At 35.7% G+C, this 14,192-nt stretch overlaps 1 protein-coding gene across 1 annotated transcript in view; it reads right to left on the reverse strand.

Moving 5' to 3' along the window:
• The window catches only part of STRN (striatin, calmodulin binding protein), a 157,337-nt gene that overhangs the window by 38,606 nt on the left and 104,539 nt on the right, over positions 1 to 14,192 (reverse strand). The window contains exons 5-7 of the mRNA XM_006839359.1: positions 13,102 to 13,269; positions 10,648 to 10,783; positions 2,093 to 2,228 (exon numbers count right to left, since the gene is read on the reverse strand). Of these exons, the coding sequence (XP_006839422.1) occupies positions 2,093 to 2,228; positions 10,648 to 10,783; positions 13,102 to 13,269 (440 nt within the window). The remainder of the gene's footprint in view (positions 1 to 2,092; positions 2,229 to 10,647; positions 10,784 to 13,101; positions 13,270 to 14,192) is intronic.

Consider the following 14,192-nt stretch of genomic DNA (forward strand, 5'->3'; position numbering starts at 1 on the left):
TTTATCCTATTTATTACTATCAGCTTTAGTTCTTTAAAGTATAATCTATTGTTAAAGTGTAATCTATATTTAAAGTAATTGCTTGAATAAAAGATTAAAAATTCATAATGAAAAAAATATTACCAGTACACAATCAACTAGTTACCATTTCTAACAGCAACTTATTCAAACAAGATTCCTCCATAGTTCAATTTTATACGTTTAGTTAAAATTCTAAGATTAGCCAGTGGATACGTATCTTACTTAAATTTAATAGAAAATTCAATGTTAAAGTTCTAATCATCTTCTCATTAATGCTATAGTGTATTTTAACTAAGGATTCTATCTATACAACCATATCAACAATGGAATGAATTTGTATAGAAATAACTACTTTACTAATTAGCAAATTAACATATTCTAAAATTTCACCGAGAGCTGTCAGAAAATTACAAACTACTTTTTAAATTGCAAAACAAAAGACAGGATTTGCAATCCAATTTGGTTAATTGCTTAAAGTGTAATATTTCAAAATAGAGTAAAGGAAATAATTAAACTGTCAACACATTTGTATTTCAACTTTTTTCTTCTCCTAAAGCAGAATTTATAAGAGTAAAACTCACCTCCAAATTGTATTATGCAATCCTGTTTACTCTGTAAAAGGCTTAGTTCACAGTTCTAACTTCTCAGGTATAGAAAATACGTAAAAATATTTTCCCAGCTACAAGCTAAAGACTGCTAAATAATATTGAGCTCAAAAACTTGTTGAGTGTAAGAAAATCATTTTCCAAAAGGTTTAGTAAAGTAACATGTAAGTAATTCCTATTGCCATGAACTATTTGATTATCCTGTGAAGGCATACATGGTTAGTCAGATTCATCCTGGATTGGTGGATACTGCCGAAGTTATGTGCCTAAAGTGTAAATCTGCTCTATTTATAAAAAGGGGAAACAAACATTCATCTCTTCACACTCAAAGGAGCAATAAATTCCTTATCCCTTTCTAAATAGGTCTTACTGTGATGAGATTTTAGATCTGCCAATTAGAACGCAAGAGACCGGCAGTTAATGTGTCATTTACTAAGTGAATGTCTAATGTGTTAGCTATAAAGCGGCATAAAAACAAAGATCTTTTCATTCCTACTTTTCCCTAATATACACGATTTATATTTATGAAAAAACTAGCTTCCTAAATCCTTCATGAGGAAGCTATGCAATTTAGTTTTACATAAAAATTATAGGACATGTCCAACTTTAAAAACCAAGATGAAATAGCCCTGTTTCTTTAGGTTTGAACAAAAACCTTATAAGTAGAAAGTTATTTTAGGCCATCAGTTCAATGACTGTGTAGCGGAACAAACTGGCTGCATTAAAAATAACTTCATCCATTCTTTTAATGAATAAGGTCAGTAGGTTTTAAGCTGGCCCCTGAGGTAAATCCCAAGGAAAAATGAATATAGTTATTGATTCTCCAGCCTTACCTGTCCTTAAAGTACACAGGAGCATAAACTAAGTTATGGAATTCATCAACCGCAAAAGAAAATTCTCTCTTATTAGGGGTCATGCAATCCCAAACTATAATAATGACCTATTAGAAATTTGTACTCCTGCTTTATGTTTTAAATACTATATTCATTTAGAACATTTGAAAAACAATAATTCTATGCCATGTAAAAACAGGCAAAACCTGACTAGAATGAATAACGGTAATTTTCCAACTTATATTTCTTTTCTGCACAGAAGATATCAGTGGTGCTATCTCTAAAATTCTTTTACGTTCTTATATTCAATTTCCACAAAATCTAGACTTGGAGAGCCCACTCTCTTGATAGAAAACAAAGAACAATCTGTACCAAATTCATATTTTCTTCAGACTGTATTGCTTATATTTAAAAAAAAAAGAAGAGGAGGTAGTTAGTTATACAATATTCTTTAAGCATACACACACTGGATACTAAAGAATGACAAAAGTGAAAAGTTCATAGGATATTCAACATTTTAACAGACTTACAGTGTTCTTTAAAGATTTAAAGTTGCCCTGTTTGTAAAACATTAATTTGTTTTGTTAGATTCCGTATCTCTGGTTGGAACCATGAACCATTCTGCTCCCTTACCCCAATCTGCTCCATCACCAGCACTTCTAGATTCATTGTCACCTTCATCTGATGTAACCAAGAAGTCAAACTCCTTTAGAGCTTCTTTTGTATCTCTATCTTCACTGCTGTCTGGCAGTACTTTTTTCCTAACAATCTAATGAAAAAAATGCTAAATTAAAATATTATAGGATAGAATACAGATTTAATTTAAATAAAAGAGATGGTATCCCTTTACCATTGAGTGGGGGAAAATTCAATTATGATTTTTCTCAGAAAGTGCATTTTTGTTGTGTTAAATAACTGTATAACTTCACAACTCAATAAAAAAGGAGACATAACTTTTAAACGTACATTATACATTGTAAAGCAGGTATTTAAACTTTGCTTGTGTCAATTTTGATGGCTAGTTTGTCTGAGATAAACTAATAAACTGAAAAATATATTGCAATTATTGAAATATAAGATGCCTGTTTACCAGGTTAATCTCAGATAGGTAAAAAATATACTGAATTACGAGGGCCACAAACAAATCTTACATTTCTTGGATGCAGTCTGTACAGTGCGTAGACATTTGAATCTAACCAAACAAAGAGACACTTCATAAAACATTTCAAAATTGTTTCAGAATACCAGAATGATAAATGTTACTCTACTACACCACAAAACCTAAAATCATGAACGTTACCAACTCAGAAATGCATGCATCAAGGCTTATATGGTAAGGAGGGAAAAAAAGGTTTCCATCATTTCTACTGCCCTGACAGTCCTGGTGTGGCACTGTGGGTTAAGGCACTAGGACTGCAAAGTCGGTTTGAAGTTCAAGGTTGCTCACTAGCTGCTCCTCAGAAACCCTATACAGGGTTGCAACAGACTCAATGGTACTTAACAACAACAACTGTTCATCAGTTTCCTCTAATAACTCTCTATATTCATTTACTTTTCCTAAGATTTTTTACCTTAGACTGGCTAGAAAATTTGATATGAGCTATCATATCCCCTTTTTATATAGTTAGGAGAAGACATGGCTTTTAGGCTCAATATGCCAAGACATTAGGATAACCACAGAAGACTCTGATCCTCATAGCTTCATATATATTATAAGCATATTGCTAATCCATATTCTTCAACACTACAGCCTTTATCCTCCTTTTCCCTGACTCAGAAGGGACCTCCCAGCTATAATTCATAGGGACCATCACCAACATCTTGTAGCTGGAGTGGAATCTTTGTTCTCCTTCCCTGACAAAAATAAAGGTGGGGACAATCCAGAAATGTCTGGAATCATTAATTGGAAGTACACTTTCAACATTCATTATTGCTAAATATGGTGCTGAGTTAAAACAACAACAAAAAAAATCTGACAAAAATCTGTTCCTAGGCCCCATTTGTTAAAAAGAATGAAGATAAATAGGAATATTAGGCACAAGGGCATTAGTATAGTATGTGATATACAATCAAAGAGAAAGAATCAATATTCATCTCCTCCCTGCTAGTTTATTACCAATAACCTTTCTTACATTTTCTCCTTAAGACTAAGAAAGATTAACAACATTCAATTCCTTCCCCTAAAATTTTGACCTAAGTAGAGTGAGATCTCAGACTGAAAAGAAAATCTGATATGAGCTGTTATGCTCCCCATTTTATATATTTAGGAGTAGACATGGTTTTTAAGTTTAATATGCCAAGAAATTAGGATAACAGGCTTGCAGTTTCTTTAAATAAATGGGCTTAGTATACTCCTCCCCTTATTTGTCGCAAGACAAATAAGGACAAGATGTGAATATATACCCGGGGTGGAAATTGCAGCTAAACAAACTCTCCTAGAAGGAAACTGACTTGGTAGTGAATGGTCCTGGGGGAAAGAAGTAGTAGTATAGAAATCATCCCTGAGGTTACCTAAATGGGACCTAATTGGGACTGTCCTTACAGTAGCTATAGTTAAAAACACAAACATAAAAACTGTCAAGCTTATTTCAAGATAATGTAAATGAGTCAAATATGGCCTCTTTCTTTGGCTCCAGGTGTTAATTTCTTCATCACAAGCTAAGGACTGTTAGTCCAAAAAGGCTGTTGCCTGCCTACCTGTCTACTGCAAACAAACTGAAATTTTTACACATCCAACTATTTACAAATAACCCAAGCAAGCAGATTTTTTAACTATTTAGAGCCTGTTTAATTGAGTATTTAGCAAAAGTATACCAAACATCTGCTAGCCACAAATTGGATAAAGCCTAGCCACAAGTTGGATAAAGCCTATAGGTAGAAAGACCCCAAGCTGCTTCTGCTCTTCTAAGTTCTCTGACCCATGAACAGCCTTCACCTACCTATGGTATTTAAATCCTACCTCCCCTTCCCCACTCTATCCCAAGAAGTCCCCTGCTACCCACACAGGTGGCTTCCAGAATCATTTACCTCTAGAGGGCCTACTGGGGTGAGGTACACCCACCTGCTGTGACCTTGTTGTGCAACACTGCCATCTCATGGACATATTTTCTGTGATCTGCCCCAACTCCCTTTATTCACTGCTGTAGCTGTTGAGTGCCTTTCAGTTGGTTCATAGCAACCCGGTCTAGGGTTTCCAAGAAGCAATTGGTGAGTCTGAACCGTCGAACTTGGGATTCAAAGCAACTTGCAGTTGAGTGTTTATCCTAACAACGCCACTTACTCATTACAGACATTTAAAAGTGGTTATGAATTGGGCTGCTAACCTCAAGGTCAGCAGTTCAAAACTACCAGCTGTTATGTGGGAGAAAAGATGAGGCTTTCTGTTTCTGTAAAGATTTATAGCCTCAGAAATCCGGTACAGTGTCGCTATGAGTTGGAACTGAATCCACGGCACACCACCACCACCATATGGACCACAAGGTGAGTCTGAACCGCAAGGTCGGCAGTTCAAACTCCCCAGCCTCTCTTCAGAAACCCTATGCAGGGTCACTATGAGTTAGAACCAACTCCACAGCACTTAACAACAATACAATATCCTAATTCAACTATACAATGACAGAGAGCTTCCAGAGGCTCAAGCCAGAGTCAGAAGAGGATGTGGAACAAGGGATATCATTGCTGACGTCAGATGGACCTTGGCTGAAAGCACAGAATACTAGAACGTTGCTTACCTGTGCTTTACTGACTACACAATGGCTTTCGATTGTGTGGATCATGACAAGATATGGACAACATTGTGAAGTATAAGTATTCCAGAACACTTAATTGTGCTCATGAGAAATCTGTACACAGACCAAGAGGCAGCTGTTCAAACAGAACAAGGGAAGACGGAGTGGTTTAAAATTAGGAAAGGTATGCTTCAGGGATATATTCTTTCACCATACTTATTCAATCTGTACACTGAGCAAATAATCCGAGAAGCTGGATTGTATGAAGAAAAACATGGCACCAGAATTCAAGAAAGACTCATTAACAACCTGTGCTATGCAAATAGTACAACCTGGCTTGATGCAAGCAAAGAGAACCTAAAACACTTACTGCTGAAGATCAAAGACCACAGCTTTTGGTACGGCTTGCACTTCAACATAAAGAAAACAAATATCCTCACCATTCGATTAATAGACAACATCCATATAACTGGAAAAAAGATAGAAGTTGTCAAAGACTTTATTTTGCTCAGATCAACCAACAACACTCACGGAAGCAGTAGTCAAGAAATCAAAGGAGGTACTGCATTAGGCAAACCTGTAGCACAAGATCTCTTTAAAGTGATCAAGAACAAAGATGTCAGTTTGAGGTGCACCTGATCTAAGCCACGGTATTTTCAATAACCTCAAATGCATGTGAAAGTTAGACAGTGAATAAGGAAGACTGTAGAGGAATTGATGCATTTGAGTTATAGTGTTGGAAGAGAATATTTTAAAAATACCATGGACTGCCAAAAGAACAGACAAATCTGTGTTGGAAGGAGTATAGCCAGAATGCTCCTTGGAAACCAGGACAGTCTTAGTCTCTCATACTTTGGACCTATTATCAGGAAAGACCAGTCCCTGGAGAAGGATATCATGCTTGGTAAAGTGGAGGGTCAGAGAAAAAGAGGAAGAACCCATGGAGATGGACTGGCACCGTGGCAGCAACAACGGGCTCAAACACAGTGTTTCAGTCTGTTGTGAACAGAGTTGCTATGACTTGATACCAATGTGACGGCACCTAACAACAAAAACAACAACATAACATTCTGGAGTCCTGGTGTAGTTCTGTAGGATTAGCACTGGATGCAAGGTTGATTTGAACCACACGGTTAGCGGTTCAAACTCAACAGTAGCTCCTCGGAAATCCTATACAAGAACGCTGACTTGATGGCATTTAAGAACAACATATTAACATTCTGGTGTGGCACTGTAGGATAAGCACTGGACCTCAAGGTCGGTTTAAACTGAAAGACTGGTAGTTCAAACTCACCAGATGCTGCACAGAAACCCCATACAGTCGGAATCGACTCGATGGCACTTAACTACTAACTACTGTAACATTCAGAGTCCTAGTGCGGTGTTGCAGGATAAAGAACTAGATAGCAAGATTGGTGAGAACTACAAAGTTGGTGGTTCAAATCCACTAGCCACTCCTTGGAAACCCTATACAATGTTGCTATGAGTAGGAACCATCTGAGAACAGCATTTGACAACAAAAATAAACATACATATTTTTTAATTCAGCTAAAATATAAACGGTCTTAGGAAATCTGAAAGATATGGAGCCACTAAAATCTAAAATCTCCAATAGTGACTATTATTTACAATAATGGGGAAGAAAAAGAGAATAAAGGGATGTAATGAATTGTTTAAGAGAAATAATACTCAGAAGAAAGCTAAGTAGTAGTAACATTAATATGAGATAAAACAGACTTTAAGTCAAAAAGCTTTAATAGGGATATAAGCTCATAATTTAATATAAAAGGAATTTATGAGAGAGCGTTCACAATTCTGAATCTGTCTGATTAATCATAGCCTCAACTCATGAACTTTTATTAACAAGCCTAACAACAACTATATCTGTATTTTAAGGGATGCCACTTTACTTAAAAATGCAGAATGGGTGCATATGTACAAACCCACACCCACTCCTATCTAGCCATCCATCCATCCGTTGATCAAAGACTCTACCCCTCCATATCTATATCACTCCTACAAGGCAAACAGAGCACAATAAAGTGAAAGAACATAAAACAGACAATTCACAGAAGAAATAAGAGTCATTATACACAAGATATCTCAAGCTAATAAAGTTTTGCTCAAGGTAACACAGAAACGGCTACAATCATACATTGACAGAGAACTTCCAGAGGTTCAAGCTGGATTCAGAAGAGGCCGTGGAATGAGAGATATCATTGCTGATGTCCGATGGATCTTGGCTGAAAGCAGAGAATATCAGAAAGATGTTTACCTATGCTTTATTGACTATGCGAAGGCTTTCGATTGTGTGGATCATGACAAGCTATGGACAACATTGAGAAGTATGAGTATTCCAGAACACTTAATTGTACTTCTGAGAAATCTGTACCTGGACCAAGAGGCAGTTGTTCGAACAGAGCATGGGAACACTGAATGTTTTAAAATTGGGAAAGGCATGCTACAGGGTTGTGTTCTTTCACCATTCTTGTTCAATATGTATGCTGAGCAAATAATGCGAGAGGCTGGGTTCTATGAAGGAAAAAGTGGCGTCAGGATTGGAGGAAGACTTATTAACAACCTGAGATATGCAGATGATACAACCTTGCTTGCTGAAAGTGAAGAGGACTTAAAATATTTACTGATAAAGATCAAAGAGCACAGCCTTACGTATGGATTACAACTCAATGTAAAGGAAACAAAAATCCTCACTACTGGACCAATAAACAGCATTCTTATCAATGGAGAAGAGATTAAGGTTGTCAAGAACTTCATTTTTCTTGGATCAACTATCAACACTCGCGGAAGGAAGCAGCAGTCAAGAGATCAGACGACGTATTGCATTGGGCAAATCTGCTGCACTGGAAAATTTTAAAGTATTGAAGAGCAGAGATGTCAGCTTGAGGACTAAGGTGCACCTGATCTAAGCCAAGGTATTTTCAATAACCTCATTTGGATGCGAAAGCTGGACAGTGAATAAGGAAGATCGTAGAAGAATTGATGCTTTTGAGTTGTGGTATTGGAGGAGAATACTGAAAGTCCGTGGACTGCCAAAAGAACCAATAGATCTGTTTTGGAAGAAGTACAATCAGAGTGCTCCTTGGAGGCCAAGATGGCTAGGCTTTGTCTCTCTTATTTTGGACACATTGTCCGGAGAGAACAGTCACTGGAGAAGGATGTCATGCTGGGTAAGATGGAGGGTCACAGAAAAAGAGGAAGACCCCCCAACGAGATGGATCAGCCAGGTGACATCATTGATAGCGTCAAGTGTGGCGGCGGTAGTGAGGTTGGCCTAGGATCGGACATTGTTTCGATCTGCTGTGCATGGGGTCGCTATGAGTCAGTTCCGACTCGATGGCACATGACAACAACAACATACACAAGAATAATGCTGCTTATAATTATAAAAATAAACCAACAAGCAAAAGAAAATAAACTTAACAAGTTAACACATTTACTAAAGAAACAAGCAAATATTTTGCCTATGAGACTGTCAAATATCTAGTGCAACTGGGGATATGGCAAGTGGTACTCGATGCTATTGGTGCAAGAGCAAATTGGTATAACCTTTAAGGAGATCAGTTTGGAAGTAATTGGCAAGATTTTGTATACCACTGTTTTTGAATTCCCAATCACCTCATACACATATGAAAGTTGAACAATGAATAAGGAAGATCATAGAAGAATTGGTACACTTGAATCATGGTGTTGGCGGAAAATATTCATAACATGGACTTCCAGAAGAACAAACAAATCCATCTTGGAAGAAGTATAGCCAGAATGGTCCTCAGAATTGAGGATGACAAGACTTAGTGTCTTGCACTTTGGACATATCAGGAAGGACCAGTTCCTGGGTAAGGACAACATGCTTGGCAAAGTGGAAGGTCAGTGAAAAAGAGGAAGATCCTCAAAAAGATGGAATGACACAATGACAGCCAACATTGGGCTCAATATAATAATAGCCATTGTTGAGGATGCTGTTAGACTGAGCAATGTTTTGTTCTGCTGTGTATAGCTGCTATGAGTTGAAACGGACTTGATGGCACCCAACAATAACATGAAATTGCTATTGCTGTTAAGTGTCATCAAGTCAATTTCAATTCATAGTGACCCCATGTGACAGAAAAGAGCTGCCCAATAGGGTATTTTTGTCTGTAATCTTTACAGAGCACAAAGTCAGGTCTTTCTTCAATGGAACAGCTGGTTGGGTTCAGTTGATCTTTCACTTAGCAGCCCATCACTTAACCATTAAACCACCAGGGCTCCTTAAGGTGTAGATAATGATCCACAAATTCATTTTCCTTATTGTGATCTATATAGCTTCAGTTATTTTTCTTTTATGACAGTAAATCAAGACACATGCTATCAACTTGTTTGGATGAGAAAAAAAAAATCTGGATGAAAGTCTACAGTTCAAATAATACCTGCTGTGAAACTATATCAACAGAGTGCTACTGAATAGTGGCTCAAAGAAATGGTAGTTTGAAAGAAATAATTAGTAAAAGTCTCTGATGGAGCCTAGGACACCAAGGGCATAGAGAACATATGACACTTAAAGAGCACTTGAGCGTTAAACAAATCATTTTCATATACTCACACAGTGTCTTAGTTTTTTCATCATAAAATATTCTGGGGATAAGAAGGGCATTTATTACAATGTCCATTTTATAAACTAGAGAAATAAAGCTAAACTATTAAGAAGCACAGCAAATTAGTGGCAGAACTGGGATTTAAACCCAAGCCTTCTGAGCCTACATTTACTTTGCTTTACATTATCTTACTTTCCTCGCCCTCTTATTAAATAAATGTGAAAAAAGGAATTGCAAACATTTTCCTGGACAAAGCAAAGGATGTCCTCTGTACATGCCTTACTTAAACAGAGGAAGAGAATAGAAAAGGAAGGGATGAAATGGCAGAAGGGGAGAGAAGCAGCACTTAGAGATATTGCTTATTCCAGGATATTGCAATGGGAACGTATCATTACCTTATAAAGATCTCGGTTAAACTACATATGAACCCTAAACAATTATGAAAAAAATCTAATGAAAGACTTCTGAAAACAGGGATGGTTGTAGAACTTGTCTACTAAAGCAACCCTGGCAAGAGAGACAAAAACTTTATCAAGAACTGATGCCAGTGACCCTCAGGCACCATAATGGGCCTTTCAGTTCTACTGTCTTACAAACCATTAACACTGTCTTGTTATAATACGCTAACATTTACTACATTCCCCTGCCCGTAAAGTGTTGTCTTATTTAATGAATTAACTAACAGTAAAAAAGTAAGGACTTTAAAGAAAAAAATTTCTATTCTAAAAGTATTCTTGAATTTGAAATCAATATTGGACACCAAGTAACTCTAAATTTATATAAAAACAAATCAAGTTGAACATTTTTAAAGTATATATTCTGTTCATTATAAATATTTATATTAGCATATTAGCTGAGTTATCCAACTCACTGTTGAAGTATCAATGATGCTTTTATCTCTTCCATCAATATCATCGTCTTCATCTTCATCACTGAAATCCGCAGCTGCACTTTCAAGGAATTTGAAATTATCCAACACGGAGGCTGAATCTGTTAACTCGGATTTTCTGGTTTAAAACATACACATCCTGCTCAATCTTTTTGTTTTTTTAACTTTAACAAAGTTAATCCATGATTTGTTGCACTACTTTCTGTATATAACTAGGATGTTTCCAAATCAAATTATGATCGATATATCCATTCCATTTCCATGGACTTTAATTAAAAAAACTATATAGGAAGTGGCTACTCTTTTAAAAGTACTTTGCAATCAAACAGTGTCTCTTTCTGTTGTAAATATATGGGTGCTATGAGTTGGAACTGACTCTACAGTATTTAATATCTAATGGCAGCAGAACATAATTTACCTTACTACTTTTTTTCCTTAAGTTAAACTTAATGTATTTCTTTAAAAAATGTTTTATTATCTCTGCCTCCATTTTCTCTATTCTTTTCCTCTCTGCAACTCTTCTTCTAAACTCTTATATAAGCTTCCAGAACTACAAAAATAACTAGCAAATACATTATTTCTGAAGAGCTGTAGAGGTTTAAAAACTATCAAATATGTACATGCATAAAAATAATATACTGGTCAAATTAATATTTCTATAAGACTTGATTCTTGTTGCTGTTGTTAGTTTCTATTAAGTTTTGGTTAATAAAACTGCTAACATTTTTGGAAATAAGTGAGTTTTTAAAGATTGTAGTTAACTGCCATCAAGTCGATTCTGACTCACAGTGACCCTGTATAGGATTTCCGAGGAAAAGCTGGTGGGTTTGAACCACTGACCTTGCGGTTCAAAAAGATTTTGCAGTCCAGTGCATTATCCTGCAGTGCCACATCAGGACTCTGTTTTTAAAGATGTAAGGCTTGAATTTAGTTTCTTAGAAATAATAAGAAGCCTTGGTGGTATCATGGCTAAGTGTTCATCTGCTATCTGAAAGGTTGACAGTTTGAACCCACACAGCAGCTCCACAGAGAAAAAATGTGGCAATATGCTACCATAAAGATCACAGCCAAGAAAACAGTATGAGACGGTGCTACTCTCTCACTTGGGGTTGCTATGAGTCAAAACTGATTTGATGACATACAAGAAGAATTTAGTAAAAAGTTTCCCAACTTTTTGAATAGGGTAAATTCTCTCTAGTTTATTACGAAATATGTTAGATAGGGTGGCCTTTTCCCCAAAAATTTTAGACACAACAATGAACAAAACCTTCAAGAGAGATAAATCATAAATTTCAAATCAGCTGAGAGCTATGCTTTTGATCTTCCAAGCTCCATTCTCGGTTACCACCTAAAGCTGACAGATTCAGAATGATGCTCTTACCAGTTTCAAAATACTGAGCAAGCCCAAAGCACTTAAACAGGAGTGATCTTCTGTGAAGGTCTTTACAATGACTTAAAGTCAGCCCCACCCCACAAAGATAAGAGACACAGCTGAGAACAAGACTAACATGGTCTATGTTACACAGAACAATATATTCTATCTTACATTTACAAAAATAATCAAATATCCTACATTAACAAGTAACAATTAATAAATTTAAGTAGGCACCAGTGACATTTTGTTTACAAAAGTCACATTTTCTAACTTTACATAAATCTCATAACTTTAGTTGATGTTCCACATAGCAGAGACTATTTGCTCACTGAAAAATGTAGGGAGTTCAATGAATACCATTCTTCTCATTCTAAACACATTAAATAAAGCAACAACTTACTTGGACTTTCACAAAACCTCCAGCTTTTTGTTTAATGAAGAATTATGGCACTCCCTCCCCGCCCCCAAACAAAAAAGTTCCTCACTGAACTATTCAGGTTCACTCTGAGTTAGATAATATGTAATTGTATGATATACGATCCTTAAAGCAAAGCAAAATATTTCATACAGCTGTTTAACTTTCATTTACAAAGTATATCATTTAAGACCTATACTTAAAACATGTTTTAATCAAAGAATATATAAGTCATAACATTATTAGACAGACAAAAGTAGTTAAAAAAAAGTTTACTTTTAAGGATTTTTGAAGTATGGTGTGATTCCTAGGTTACTAACAGTGAAATTTCAATCTTACATTTGTACTGTATTTCTAAATGAGATCTTATATAAACTTCTAATTATTGAGTTCCAAGATACTAAACTCCTTATCAAACAAAAATTTTGTTAATAAAAAATTATATTCTTGAATCAAAATAACCAATAAAATACACTAATTCTAATCCTTATGTATTTCCATCTAAGAAAATTAAAATTTTATTGAACTTAATTTTTATTAAATTATTTCTAATCACTGTCAGAAAGTGTATCACCCATTAAACGAAAAGAAATATTTAATAAGAAATAAAATTAAAGCTAGAACATTTTCTAGAAAAAATATTTACCCAATCATTGCTGTCTCTTTAACTTCAGTTTCTGTGCCATTTATAACTGAATCCTGATTTTTGTCATCTTCTCTGTCAGTGACATCACTTGGAAAACCCAACAAAGTACGTACACGTTTAGATTTCACATCTAGGATAGTATCCGTGTAGCCCACCTCCTGCAGATACCTGTGTGAAGAGAATCCTTACAGTTCAGTCATACTGGCATCAATATGCTCTAATTTAATCATACATAAGTAAAAATATTTCTTTAAATTCACTGCCTGTGTAAGACTTAACAGTGCAGTACTATGCTAATGAGCCTAGCTAAAATTAATGATTTTCCAGCTGCAGATGGGGCTGTCTCTTGCAGTACCAGCCTCTTCAGTCACTGAGAAAAATCAAAGAACTCTACAATACACCATTCATGACTTTTATCATAAGAAGAAGTTGTTCCTTAAAGTACCTAATAGCACACTCTCTCCTCTAAGCAGGACTGGAGAAAGTTAACTCCCAGAATCTGCTGGAATACTACTTTTTAATAGTATTCCAGCAGATTTTTGCTATTAAAGAATATTTTTGGTGGCAAGAGTCATTGAGTTAATTGTGTGAGATGAATGGAAATTTTTTCCAGCATGTAGGGATCCCTCTACAACACATAAGAAGATAGCATTTTTCAAGGAGTCACGTCCTTAGAAAAGAAGCTTTTATCCTACAACAAATTTAAAATATAAATTGTTGCTGCTGCTAGCTACTGTCAAGTTGGTTGAATCGTGACGACCCCATGTGTGCAGAATAAAAGTGTTTCATAGGGTTTTTGTTTTTTAATTTTAATTTAAGGTTTTTATTAAGGATTGAGTGAAAGTACACAGGGAACATCATCAGTTTCACATCCAACAATTCATATAACTTGTTTCATTACATTGATTATAATCCCCCCCATATACCATCAATTAAAAGTATTTCGCTCTATCCACTTTAGCTTTTTAAAAAACACACAAACAAAAAAAAACCACTCAGGCATATATAATAATTTACATCTCCAAAGGGCACATTCTGCAAGTCTGCTCCTGGCCACCAGTTCTTAGTCCCTCTCTTCTTAGTTGATGAAT

The sequence above is a fragment of the Chrysochloris asiatica genome, unplaced genomic scaffold (assembly GCF_000296735.1).
Source record: "Chrysochloris asiatica unplaced genomic scaffold, ChrAsi1.0 scaffold00024, whole genome shotgun sequence".
Classification (NCBI taxonomy): Eukaryota; Metazoa; Chordata; class Mammalia; order Afrosoricida; family Chrysochloridae; genus Chrysochloris; species Chrysochloris asiatica.